Source organism: Marmota flaviventris, chromosome 10 (assembly GCF_047511675.1).
Source record: "Marmota flaviventris isolate mMarFla1 chromosome 10, mMarFla1.hap1, whole genome shotgun sequence".
NCBI lineage: Eukaryota > Metazoa > Chordata > Mammalia > Rodentia > Sciuridae > Marmota > Marmota flaviventris.
In genome coordinates this window covers 84,555,696-84,569,797 of record NC_092507.1, presented here as the reverse complement: position 1 = coordinate 84,569,797, position 14,102 = coordinate 84,555,696, and the positions used below count along the sequence as shown (strand labels likewise).

The following is a 14,102-nucleotide window of genomic DNA, read 5'->3' as shown; positions in this document are numbered from 1 at the left end:
TGTAATTGTGAACAGCACCAGAAATTGTGCTGATAAATTTATAAGACCACTTACTTCTATGCATGAGATTTTGGTTTGCCTACTGCTTGTTTGTACTGTCTTCCAGAAATAAGATTTAGTATTGCATAATTAAGATTTCACACAGATTTACCTGGGTACAGTGGCACACACCTCTAATCCTAGCAGCATTGGAGGCTGAAGCAGGAGGATCCTGAGTTCAAGGGCAGATTCAGTGAGACCCTGTCTTTAAATAAAATATTAAAAGGGTTTGGGATGTGGCTTAGTGGTTAATTGCCCCTGGGTTCAATCCCAGTAACAACAACAAAAAAACAATTCACACAAAAGGAAAAATTCGTTGTCATTTGGCTTGCTTCATACTGAGCCCAATGCTCATCAAGATACATGATATGGAAATAGTAAATGCAGTTGTTTTTTTTTTTTTTTTTGTATTACTGAGAAAAACATCAGTGGGGAAGTGAGAAATATCATAATTTCTTTCATGTGAATTATTACATCTGTATATTTCAAAGTGTGTATTTACATACCTTATTGATGAATATTGTGTAATATAAAATCTCAGATGGTAACATAAAGATCGTAACATAATTTTCTTGTTATATAATAATCTGGTCCCTTCTCTAGATTCCTACAGGGGAAATCACCCTTGTGCTAGAAAAAAAATAATCTTATTTTTAAAAGCCTGCAATAAGCAAGAAGATAATCCATCTCCTTCATTTTAGAGTATAGATTCATTTGCTTTTAAACAATGAAGTTGATAAAGAGACCCCTGTCCTCTCTGTGCAATTTTTTTATGTACTGAGATCATATTAAATTTCCCTTTCTTCCCTATGCACACTTCAATGTTTTATTTTCATATGTTTAGCTCTCTGCTAACCACAGCTAACTTAAATGATGAGCCCCAAGTGGGATCCTTCTAATTCCTGTCAAATAGGAAAATCATCTCAGATGTTAAAACTTACATGTGATATGAAATGGAAAGAGTGTTAATTAAGAGGAAAGCATAAGAGTTCCCCCTGAACTCTGGGATCTAAAAATGTAGTCAGTCTGAAAATAAACTGTTACCCTTGTAGTTAAAATTGATAATGACTTGGCATGGAGGAAAGGGTAATATTCCTTGGTTTGGAATAGCCACCGAAGCATGTGATTTTTAAATCACAACCTTGAATCCCAGCATTTTCTGGATCTCAATAGCACACTTAGAGTTGTATGTTCAACATCTCATTACTAAGGCATCTATACAAAAATTCTAAAGACCAGTTAGTTTATAATAAACAAAAATCTGTTGGCTTACAGTCCTGGAAGCTGGGAAATCCAGGATCAAGAGGCCAGCATCTGGAAAGTGCCTTCAAGTGGCATCATCCTATGTTGGAAGCAAAGAGAAAGAGAAGGAAGAGAGAAGGGATCTGAACTCGCCCTTTTATAACCAGCTCACTGCCACAATAATCACATTAATCCATGCATGAAGGCCCTACCCTTGTGACCTAATTACCTCATTAGGCTCCACCTCCCAGTGCTGTTGTATTGAGGATAAATCTCCAACTCCTATTTTTTGGGTGACACATTCAAATCATAGCATATTGTGATTTTACATTCTTTTTTTGAGATGGTCCCAATTTAGGTCTGCTCTTGCTGATTATGTTCAGCCCCCTTTTACCTTTCATCACATCCAGGTTAAATGATAACCTACATTTATGTGGCCCCCTACAGTGACCACACCCTTCAAGTACTCTCTCCAGCTGACACTTGTGAACTTGGCTTTTCTCTGCTTCTGTCAAGCTTTGCATTGCTCATCCATGGCTTGTTTCTAATGACTTCTGTGCCTTGTTAAGATCACCAGACATCTAATTCTACCCACTAGAGTGTTGCTGTCATCTTCACTTAGAATTATCCTCAGCAATTTTAATGAGCCTGTGGCCCCCTCTTTATTTGGGTCAACAGCAGGAACACTAAGGGCCTATACCAGTGGCCTCAGAACACTATTTTCTGTTCATTTTTATGTCTTCTCCTCTCTCTTAGTGTCTCTTCTTTACTCCTTCCCTACCCATCATTTGCCACTGATTGATTAATCTTCAATTTTTATCTTAACTTTCTAGTAATTATTTAATTCTAGGTCCTGTCCAGAGGTGTAACACTAATGTCAGTTTTGTACTGAAACACTCTATATCAGATTGTATTTTCTCAGTTCACTGATTTCAAGTTCCCACAGGGATACTGGAAATAAAGCGAAGATGTATTCTTTCCACAATTCTTATGGTTTTTATTCAATCATAGTGGATTATATAACTCTGAAAACTGTTTCTCGTCCCAAAGTCAGGCCTGCACTTTTGGAAGGAAAACGTGGCAATAAATTCCTGAATTTCCCAACCTTTTTATCATGCATTATCTAAATGGAAAATTAAAATTTCTAAAATGTTATCAGGACTCTGTGAAGCAGCCAGCATGCTCTGCTTACTTCTGACTTCTGCTAATATTGTTTTTCTCTAGCATTAAATGGGTCAAGTCTAGAAAACAATGCCTTAAATTATAGTCAGTCACATTCTTGCTGTTTATTTTGCCAAATTCAATGAAAATACATATTCATCTTCACATACATTTTAAGTGTGCTTTAACTGGTTAAAACACTTTAACTGGAAATGAACTAAATTTATGCTGAAGACATTTCATGGCATGCATTCATTATATAAAATTCTGTTTATGATACCATTGTATTATAAAGAGCCAATGTGACAACTACTATTAAAAGCATTCCAAATGGGTAATGTGATGGTGGAGCCCTTTTGTCATGTTGCTGTTTTCTGTAAAAGTTGTCATTCGTGTTAGATCTTGACATAATCCCAAATGTGGCATGATTAATTATGTAATATCAATTTTCACTGCAATATTCTAGCAGCCATGACCTGGCCTATTGCATGCCTGATGCTATTTAAATATTAGTCATTCCTCAGGTTTTCTCCATATATAATTTGTTGCTTTAAAAAAAAAACAAGTTCTATCAAGAATTTTATGGATGAAGTAAAAAACAGATATTGCAGTCTGGAATCTAAATTCAAGCATCAAAAATAAGATATTTAAGTAGATTTTTGTCAACTAACAAATGCCACTTCAGTCTGAGCATTTCACCACCTCATTCTACGCCATCTGTCTCACAGGGAGCAATTAATCTGAAACTCCAACAGGCAGCATTAAAATTCCATTAACACTGAACAGAATATTAACATGTCTGGCATTGCCATTTTTATCTCTCCAAATTTCGGTGTTAATTTTGAATAAAGCAGGTATAACATTTTAATCTATTCAGTTAATTAAGAATATTGAATAAAATATATAATTAACAGCTAAATTACGTAATAATACACAGATTTTAGTTGAATAACACTGTACGTTTTGGCAAGCTAAACATCCTCGGGCTGCAGTTTTGTATTAGGCTAATGATGATTAGTAAAAGCTCTAAATATTTTACAGAACCAGTTTTCCCAAGACTGACTTTGTAATTTCTTCTTTTTGCAGAACCACATCACCGCCTTCGCGGAAGTCACATGATATTGAAGCAGATGGTTTTTCCCTGCATTGGACATCATCCCTTTTTACCATCCATTCGTAACACCCAAAGTTTGTTTGATTACAATAGAAGTTTATAAAGTTGTCTAATAATTTTTATAATTTTAAAATCAATGTCAACCTATCTGTTTCCCCCACTAGACTGTGAGCTCCTCGAGGGCAGGACTGTGTCTTTCTTTTCTGTATCTCCAACATCTGCAACAAAGCCTAGCAGCACACATGAGGTGCTCAATAAAAAATGAAATGATCAGATGAAAAATTAATTCTTAAATAAAATATTCACTTTAGTTTCTCAAAGAATCTCTGCAACTATGTGAAGAAGAAACTTCTACATGAGTCATATTTGTATAAGAAAACCCTCTATTTTGAGCTTGTTAAGCTTTTTAATTTTCATATATCTATTCAGCAGTATACCATATTTAATTTGATTTTTGGCTAGTTAAGCTTTTTAATTTTTTATATATCTCTTCAGCAGTATACCATATTTAATTTGAAGTGGACTTTGAAAGTCATGGGGGTTTTTATTTTATTATTAAGCATGACATTCTTTCCATTCTAACAGAATTCAGTGTGTGAAATTACTTTTAGAAAGTATGTCTTATACTAAAATAATGTTTGCACATTATATTATAATATATTTCACTTAAAATACCATTCATGCATACATTCTAAGACTGGTGCTTCTGCTTTTGAAGGGGAAAATGCCAATTTTTACTGTAATAAGTAATGTATCATAATTAAAAATTATTTATTTGGACTTTTTCTCCTGACAGCTGTGGTTTAATTGTTGACTAATAGTTTTTGATGGCAGGTAGTAATTAGGATAAACTACATGAGTAAATCCAGCATTGATAACTTCTTATTGAGTAATTTTCCATTGGTAACAATGTCCTCAAATGGTTATACGCTCCCTCCTTAGATTATTTTTTACTGGCCAAGATTCCACATAATTTAAATAGGAAATAACCACATACTGATACACAATTTTAATGATATAAATTCCAGAAATATGATTAACGTATTTTAATTTGCATTTGTGTAGTGCTTTAAAATGCAAAAATACATTAACAGTAATTGTCTCATCCAATTTCATAATATCTCCATGTACATGTTAAAAGTATGGCTTTGTTTTATAGATGAGAAAAATGAAGCCAAGACAGGGTAAACAAACATGTCCAATTCCACGCAACTAGAAAGAGGCAGAGTTAAAACTTAAATTCAGATCTTTGGACCCCAGACTTATATTTCTTTCAAATATGCCACCATGGCCATGCCATTTTGAATGCTGAATCCATTCAGAGGTCAGTAGAGTTCTTTGCAACAACCTCTGTTTTAAAAATACAGACATGCCAAAAGAGGGTCACAAAAGCTCTGCCGTATTTTAAATGTTTACTTTTTAAGAATGAACACTTTTCAAAAACAACTCTATAGTAACCTATTTTAAAACAAAATATCAGATTTTTCATGAATGTGAAGCCTGAATCAAATGTGTCTCCTGAGCCCTCTCCCATAGGCCCCCGGGGTCTGCAGGACATCTTTGACACTGAGCATGTGAACGTCACTGTAATCTAAGGAAGAGGTGCTTCTTGGCAGCGACTTCACAATCTTTAAAGCTAACCTGAGTTACTTTGGCTCCCTTGAGCAGGTGTTGAATTGGCTGAAGCAAATCTTGAAAGAAAGTGAGTTTTAATTGACTCCATAATTTGACAGAAATCTGCGAATAAGGATAATCAAAGACTTGTTCATTGTTCCCCAAATGGATGTCACTCGCCCATTTCCAACGTTGTAGGAGTTAAAACCCTTCTATTAGGGCCAAATAAAGAAAATTCTCTATTTTTACCAGTTTAGATCTCTGTAGTGATTCATTTCTGCTGGAAATTTAGAGCATGAACAGCTTTAAATGTCTGACTGTCTTCAAAGACTTAGGCAATGGCAGCAGTGGGATTTACTTACTGGGAATGGGAGTAAGGGGGATGGTCCTAATTTTTTAGAAGCAGGATTACCAGCAAGGCTTCCAGAGTGTGGTTATTTCCTTTGGTTCCTTATTAGCTTCCCAAGGATCCAAGCAGGCATGTTTTTCTGGTGGAAGCCTTGGCTATATGAGTATGTCAGTATTGTATATTTGCACCTTGCTAAACCTGTCTGAATGTAGGAGTTATAAATTCTCAAAACTCAGATATAACTCAGAGTCAGAGTAAAGTCATTTCTAATATTTATATATCATAGGCCCATGCTTGTGTGATGAATGATCAAAAAGAACAAAAAAGGTACATGCAAATAGGGCAAAGGCCAGAAAAGAGACCTTAACCTGATGCTATTACTTAGAATAATGAAAAATACCTTTATGAAAGTATTAATATGTAAATATGTACATACATAATCTAGCAAAAGCAGACAAACACATATCTTTCAGATAAAGACATTTCCTTTTTATTCTACTCACTTGGGGCCCAGGTCAGTATAAATTGGTCAACCTGAAAATTTCAGTAGTCTCTGTTTGCATGGCAGAAATTCTGCACATGTTTTATCTGATTCCTAAGATAACTTAAAAGGCTCTTTTATGTTAAAAGAGAGGTGAACCTTCTTTGACAGACTTTGTCTATTCCACTTCTAGCTGGGCCTCTCTTTTCTCAGGATCTATCCTAGCCAAATATCTCAGTTACATTTACCATATAGTTTCTTTTGTGAAAAGAGCAGTAGGGGAGAAAATAATTCTCTGCTGTATATTGTATTTTTCAAATAAAATTTTAAAAATTGAATTTTGAAAATGAGTTTTTTTTTTCCTTGTGTGTTTGTCCTCATTGTGGGTGGAGGACTGAAGAATGCTGGCTAATGTGCATGGAAGTCAGAATCCTCAGATTAACTGGACAGAATTTGGAAATGGCTCACAAAGGGTCAGATTAAACCAGTTTTTTTGGGCAATCAATAGCCCTCTGATCCCTAGGGCCATCCTGGCATCTTACCAATTCCTCATTTACAAACCACCAACCCCAGGAAACTCTGAGTCACTGGGCAGGCATATAATCCACTCTATAATCATCCTCCTATGAATGGCAAAGCACTAAATAAAGAATGTAAAATATCTCGACCTGCCTATAGGGCACCATTTATTAAAATTTGATTTTATGTTCTAGAGAGTTGCTCTGGACTTATACCAAATGGTTCCATTTATACCTTGTAAAAATTGACCTCACAATTTGCCTGGCATTGCCTTTCTAATATCTTTAAGAATTAAAATTATTTGAAAATATCAGTTACAGATTACAAGTGAGTGGATCTTTTTGAAGAAGAAAAATAAGATATTCAGATTCTTCTTTTCTGCCCCTTTCAGTTAAGATTCTAGGCAGTTGCTAGTCCAGTAGGGACATAGCTGCATTTATGTAAAACATGTATGCTCCTCCAATCCCAATTCTTGTGAGTCCAGAATGCATCCTAGGGTTTAAATTCTAAGCTCAGATTGCCATCTTTCAAATCTGTTCCCTCAGTCATAAAGAGCTACAAACAAGAAAATATAGATGACTGGACATATATAATCATACCTAGCATTCAATGAAAACTCCCAAGTTCATGACATCATTCTAAAGATGTCATTCTTAAGAAAATAAATGATGCTGCCAGATGCCATTCCTTCATATTATTGCATGTATAAATGTATTTCTGTTTTCCTTTTTTTTTTACTGAAACACCATGACTTGTAGAAAAGGAGGAGTTATTTTTCTCCTCAAGAGGAAAAAAAAACATTTTAATTGAATTCTTTTAAAATTTGTTTTAATTAGTTACAAATGACAGTATAATGACCTTGACATATCATACATTTGAATCAGAAGGGATATAATTTCTCATTTTTCTGAGTGTACAGGTTGCAGAATCATATTGGTCATGCAGTCACATATATACACACAGTAATAATAATGTGTGTTTTATTCTACTATCCTTCCTATCCCCCCATTCCCTCCCCTCCCCTCCCATCACTTCTCTCTTCTTAATCTAAGGTAATGCTATTCTTTTTTTTCATACATGTATTTTGTATAACAATGAGGGTCTCCTTCCACCATTCATGCAATTTCCCTTCTCCCTCCCTTTCCCTCCCACCTCTCTTCCCTATCTAGAGGTAATCTTCTTCCCATGCTCTTCCTCTCTACACCATTTTGAGTCATCCCCCTCCCTTATATCAGAGAAGACATTCAGCATTTGTTTTTTGGGGATTGGGTAACTTCACTCAGCATAATCTGCTCCAATGCCATCCATTTCCTTGCACATGCCATGATCTTATTATTTTTTAGTACTGAGTAATATTCCATTGTGTATATATGCTGCTTTTTTTATCCATTTATTCATTGAAGGGCATCTAGATTGGCTCCACAGTCTAGCTATTGTGAATTGTGGTGCTATAAACATTGATGTGGCTGTGTCCCTGTAGTATGCTGTTTTTAGGTCCTTTGGGTATAGTCTGAGAAGAGGAATAGCTGGGTCAAATGGTGGTCACATTCCCTGCTTTCCAAGGAATACTGCTTTCCAAATTGGCTGCACCAATTTGCAGTCCCACTAGCAGTGTATGAGTGTACCTTTTCCCCCACATCCTCGCCAGCACTTGTTGTTGTTTGTCTTCATCATGGCTGCCATTCTGACTGAAGTGAGATGGTATCTTAGAGTAGTTTTAATTTGCATTTCTCTGATTGCTAGAGATGGTGAGCATTTTTTCGTATATATGTTGATTGATTGTATATCCTCTTCTGAGAAGTGTCTGTTCAGGTCCTTTTTATTAAAAAGGAGAACTTTCCAAAATAGTGAGACACTTTCAATATCAATCAGGTTTCCTTAGAGGCATTGCTCCTTATCCATAAGAACTTTTAGCTTTCGTTCATTTAGCATAATTATCGAGTGATTCTGTATACCAGATAATTTGTAATGTGCCGACTCATCAGTAATTGGAAAGATAGGCATGACCCCGCCCTTCTTAATTGTATGGTTCAGAAGTTACAATGATGGAGCTCTAAAAGGTTTATTTAAAGTTAAAGTGAGAGAGTGGTCTAGAAGCTAATCTGATCTTTACTTTGGGGCTGAGCAAAGGACATTTTTATAGATTACAGCAATGGCTAAGATTAAAAAAAAAGAATCACTGGCTCCATAAACAACATTGTATTTTTCAATGATTGCTGCATTTTAAAGCCCTAAAATGCTATATGTAATAAGCACTTACGATCCTTCACACGATATGCTTCAGCCAACCCATTTTGTGTGTGTGAGCTGAGCTCATTCAGGCATCCACAGTTGGGTTGATGGCTGTGCTGATCTTGACTGGACTCTGTCACATATGTAGTGTTCACTTGGCTGTCTATTGGTCTGGGATAGCTTTGCCAGGGACAATTGAGTTCTTCTTTATGTAATCCCTAAAATCTCATCAGACTAGCTCAGCTCCTGGACAGAGTGAGAGAGCAGAAGTGTACAAGGTCCTGGCACACCACCCCTTAGCCACCTCATCAGTTGTCCAAGGCAAGTCCCAAGGCTAAGATTCAAGGATTGAGAGAGGAACTATGGTCTTATTACACAGGGTGGATCGAGAAACAGAGGACAATAGGAGTATTTTTATGTCAAATTTATCACAAAATTTTACTGCTGCTAAATATTCAAGTGCTATCCCCAACTTGAGTTCCTCAACTTTTGAGTATTCATGGATTCTAGTAAACATAAGAAATCCACAAATGATGACAGAAAGCAAGTTTATTACATGTGAGTAATGATGACCACCCCACCAGTCACCAGCTACAGCCCCATAATGCCCTTGTGATAGACTGGCTAGAGAACTATCTATTCTGTATTTAACTAAGAGTTTTAGGGAAACTGCTGAGACTTTTATTTAGAGATAAACTCTCTAAGTCTTCTCCTATATGTATTAATAGGGGAAGAGACATAATTTTATATGCAAAAATAAAATAAAGAAGAAGAAGAAACATCTAGGCCAAAAGAATAGGAAAATAAGATATAAGGCTATGATATATTGATAATACATATGCTGTGAAGTGTGTGAGTGTGGGTATATGTGTATGCACATTTGATTTAAGCAACTCTGATTTTCAGAGCTTTCAGTTACCAGAGTCTAACCTAAAAATATCACTTCCACAACAATAGGATTCAAATAATAATTATGATACAGTAACTGTGGTTAATTGCATAAGGCAAAACTCTGCTACCAACTCTTCAGTCTACCAATCACTAGGTAAATAATATATGCACATATGTTCAGGGACCAATCATGTGACTTCATTCAGATTGATCACTGAACACTTATCATTCTGTGCACACACACAGCCAAGAATGTGGTTTTGTTGACTCCTTGTCTCGTAGAAGTGTGAAATCCACATGACATTTTACAAAGTTCATAATTTAAAGAGGATTTGATCAACAAAGGTAGAACATCGGCAAAGGAAAAAGTGATAAAGCTAAAAATGAAACTGAAATAGAACATAGACTTCTAGAAGATACAGCTAACCGTGGGAATGTCTGCACCATCACCACTATCTGAAAAACTTGAAGTACAGCCAGTGAGACATGAAAGCTAATGAAAGTGAGTGAGGAAAGGGGCCATGGTGAACAAGAAGATGATGTCCTGAGGGAAGTGAGTCTGAAGGAAACTTCCATTGATGAAACTCTTGGAGATACTTCACAACACTCAAAGTGCAAGGAATGAAACATTGGTAGCTAATCTGAATTTACAGAGGAATGTGACAATTAGCCAAGACATAAAAAAGACACTTGCTCCATATTGTAAGTTTTATGATAGGAAGGCAGCAAATATTGTTCCAACCTGCTTCAGCTTGGGACGCTCAAACAGAATGCCATAGATGTGGTTTAAATAACAGACATTTATTTCTCACAGTTATGGAGGCTGGAAGTTCAAAATTGGGGTGCCAGACAGCATAACTGAACTCAAGTGATGTTCATTCTGTTATATATTCAAATTGTGGAGATAAAGGGAGAAGACAGAAAGGGAGAGAGACAGAGCACTTAAGCTTTGGTCTCTTTCCCTTCCTAGAAAGGCATTAACTCCATTCTGAGAGACCCACTGTCATGAACTCTCATAAATTCTCCTAAGCCTAATTCCCTCCCAAGGATCCACTTCCAAACACCATCACACTAGGGACTGGAGCTTCAACATGAGTTAGAGGGAGGGGCACAAACATCAAATCCATAACAGAACTAATTAATATTTTGGGGAGGGAAAGAAATGAAATGTTTAATTCTTTTTTTAAGTTGAAGCGTATTGAATAAATAATAGCATTTTTTTCATTTGCCAAATTTAAAACGGTCAATAAGAGAGTTTTTAATGTTTTGAACAAAATTTTTTTAAAGGTAATAGATTAATTGTATTTCCATTGCTTATTAGGATCACTTTGCATTATTTCAGCTTGTGTAGTCATTTTTATGGTCCCATACTACTGTACGAAGTGAGAACTAATCTATGTGTGTATATAGGGATGTTTATATACACACACAAAAACATTCACAGAACCCTGTGTGTGTACAAAACTTCATAAAAATTATTTTTAAAAGAAATGTTATCTATATAACATTATTACTAGTAATAATGAACAATTAGTAATACAGAACAATTAGAACTTCACATCTCCTGTCAGTGTTTTAAATTTTTTAAAATATATTTTTTATTTGTTCTAATTAGTTATACATGACAGTAGAATGCATTTTGACACATCATGCATCAATGGAGTATAACTTCTTGTTCATCTGGCTGTACATGATGTGGAGTTACACAGGTCATGTAATCCTATATGTACAAAGGGTAATAATGTCCAGTTCATTCTACTATATATTAATTCCTATCACCTGCCACCTCTTCTCCCTTTAGTTTCCTCTCTCTAGTCCAAGATAGCTCTATTCTCCCCATCCCTTGCCCTTAATGTGAATTAGCATATGTATATCTGAGAAAATATTTGGCCTTTGGTTCTTTGGGATTGGCTTATTATGCTTAGCATAATATTTTCCAGTTCTGTTCATTTACCTGCAAATGCTATAATTTCATTCTTCTTTATTTGATCACTTATTTTTTTTATTGCCCAATCAAGAAATACTGGTCTTACTAATAGTTTAAAAATATTTGTATTCAAGTGTCATCTCATTTATTCAGATAATTCATTGGAAAGAGAGGAATGGGAATTAGGAAAAATATTTTTTCCCAGATAAGTTAATATTTAACAACCTTTTAAAATGATATTGCTCACATTCTGTTCTAGCACGTACACATGTGGAATCTAACCAGCCCAGCCTTTCAAATATGAATCATTTCTTTTGGTACTCTAATAAACTAAAGCTCTTTGGAGTTATAAAGAGCTCTATGGAGGAGTTTATTCCCATGACTTAAAAATAAATAAATAAATAAAAATCGCAGAAGATGTGTTTATTTGATTTTTTTTCAGTATTCACCTTCTACTGACATTCTCTACCCTCTGCTGTTTATTCCCATTATTTTTTGTTTTGAAAACTGTCTATCCTAGAAACTTCCTCACCTGCCTCCAGTCTGCTATTGCATTAGTCAGCTTGGGTGTCACAACAGAATAAAACACACTGCTGGACTTACCCAATAGATATTTATTTTTTCACAGTTCTGGAACTGGAAGACCAATTTCAAAGTATGAGCAGTCACAGTTTCGTTCAACACTCCCTGCTTGAGTTGCACACAATTGACTTCTCTGTGTGCAAACAAAGAGAGAAAATCTCTGGTGTCTCTTCCTCTTTTTATAAACACCTCAATTTTATGGGATTAAGGCCCCACTTGCATGACTTCATTGAACTCTAATTGCTCCCTAAAAGATCTACCTCCCATCACAGTCACACTGTAGGTTATGGCTTTGAATGCATGTATTTAGGTGAGCAGAAGAGGCCAAATTCATTCCATAAATACCCTGTCTTGAAATTTCATCTCCTATGTTCATGTCCCATGAAAGAACTAAAAGATGCCAAAAGATCACAGATAACAATGGCAACTTAAGTCACTTAGGGTAAAGTGCACACTTCTCTCATGAAATTAAATGTTTGGTCTTTGTGATAAATGCTTTTGCTGCTGTTACTGTAGATTTGTATGTAATACTTCTGATTCCAAACAGTCCCCAATGTGGGACCATGACTACGTATCTGCTGGGTAAGTATATTTTGAAGTCGAATATTTTTTTCCTCACTACTACCAGTAAAAACATGAAACATTAGATTTACAAATGCCTTGTTGGAGTAAAATCTGCAAGAACCCCTATAGAAAGAGCCCAAATAATTACGTTTGCTCTCTTGCAGAATGATATTAACATATGGGTGAATTTTAAAACTGTTTTATTGTAAACCTAAACTTTGGGGATCCTAAATTGCAATGACTGTGCAAGTTCAATGCAATGAGAATTTCAAGCTCTTTTGGCTAGCTTCCTTTATTTGAAGTTCAGTGCTTTGTGTTATAGGCCAGCAACTTGTGTATTAGATCAATAAGTCAAATGATATGAACCTGGTAGTTTTAAATGGGAAATTCATAAGACATATGGTGATAGTATCTGGGATCGTAGCCATACCATTTCAAATGCCTTTATATTTATTCCGAATACTCAGTGCTAATCATGAAATACTGAAGACATATGTACACAACAGCTGTCATCATCAATTGAAACTCCAATACTGTTCATTTTAACAATATATATATTCAAAAAATAACATTGCTATTTTCACTCCCATTTTTTGCATTATCACTTACTGTTTCTAATTCCACAAATTTCCAGGAACACTGTCAGGATATCAGAAGCAATAGTAAGCTAAATTATCTTATAAATGTTGTCACATAAATGTTATAGACTGTTTATATCCTACATAAACTCATGGTACCTTGTTTATGTTTATATATATATATATATATATATATATATATCTGTATATATATGCATATGTATGTGTATATAGATGATTTCATGCTGAGTTATAGAATAAGCACTTTTATTCCTATTTCATATGTTGAACTTTTCCCCTCTAAGTTCATATGTTGAAGTCCTAATCCTCAGTACCTTAAGTCATAGCTGTGAAGAAAGCTGACTAAAACAGTGAGATAATAAATTTCTGTTGTCTATGCCACCTAATTTGTGGTACTTAGCCCTGGAAAACTAATGCACCTATTTAACCTGAAAGTATTCAGGAATAATGGGGAAGACACAAACAGAGTCCTATCTGAATCTTAGTTTCTCCATGGCCAGCTCTGTGATTTTAGACCACATTCTTTAAACCTACTAATCTATAGCAGTGAGGTTATACTAAATTATGTTAGAGTAACAGACAACCCCAAAATCTCAGCCCCAAGGAATTAGTGTGTATTTGGGGTTCATACTCCATATGTCTCCAGTGTCATTCAAAGGTATTGATCTCTTTAATATCTATTCTAAATTGAGATCCAGACTGGCAGAGAAGCAACTGTTTGGAACTTACATACTATTTGTGGCAGGGACAGAAAGACCTGTGTGGAGGTATGCTTGGCTCCTAAATAG

The 14,102-nt window shown here is 35.3% G+C and overlaps 1 protein-coding gene across 1 annotated transcript in view; it reads left to right on the top strand.

The window, feature by feature from the left end:
- The window catches only part of Plppr5 (phospholipid phosphatase related 5), a 116,833-nt gene extending 110,558 nt beyond the window's left edge, over positions 1 to 6,275 (top strand). Inside the window, exon 6 of the mRNA XM_027935251.3 lies at positions 3,529 to 6,275. Coding sequence (XP_027791052.1) covers positions 3,529 to 3,561 — 33 coding nt within the window. The 3' untranslated portion in view covers positions 3,562 to 6,275. The remainder of the gene's footprint in view (positions 1 to 3,528) is intronic.
- The last annotated feature ends 7,827 nt before the right edge of the window (positions 6,276 to 14,102 follow it).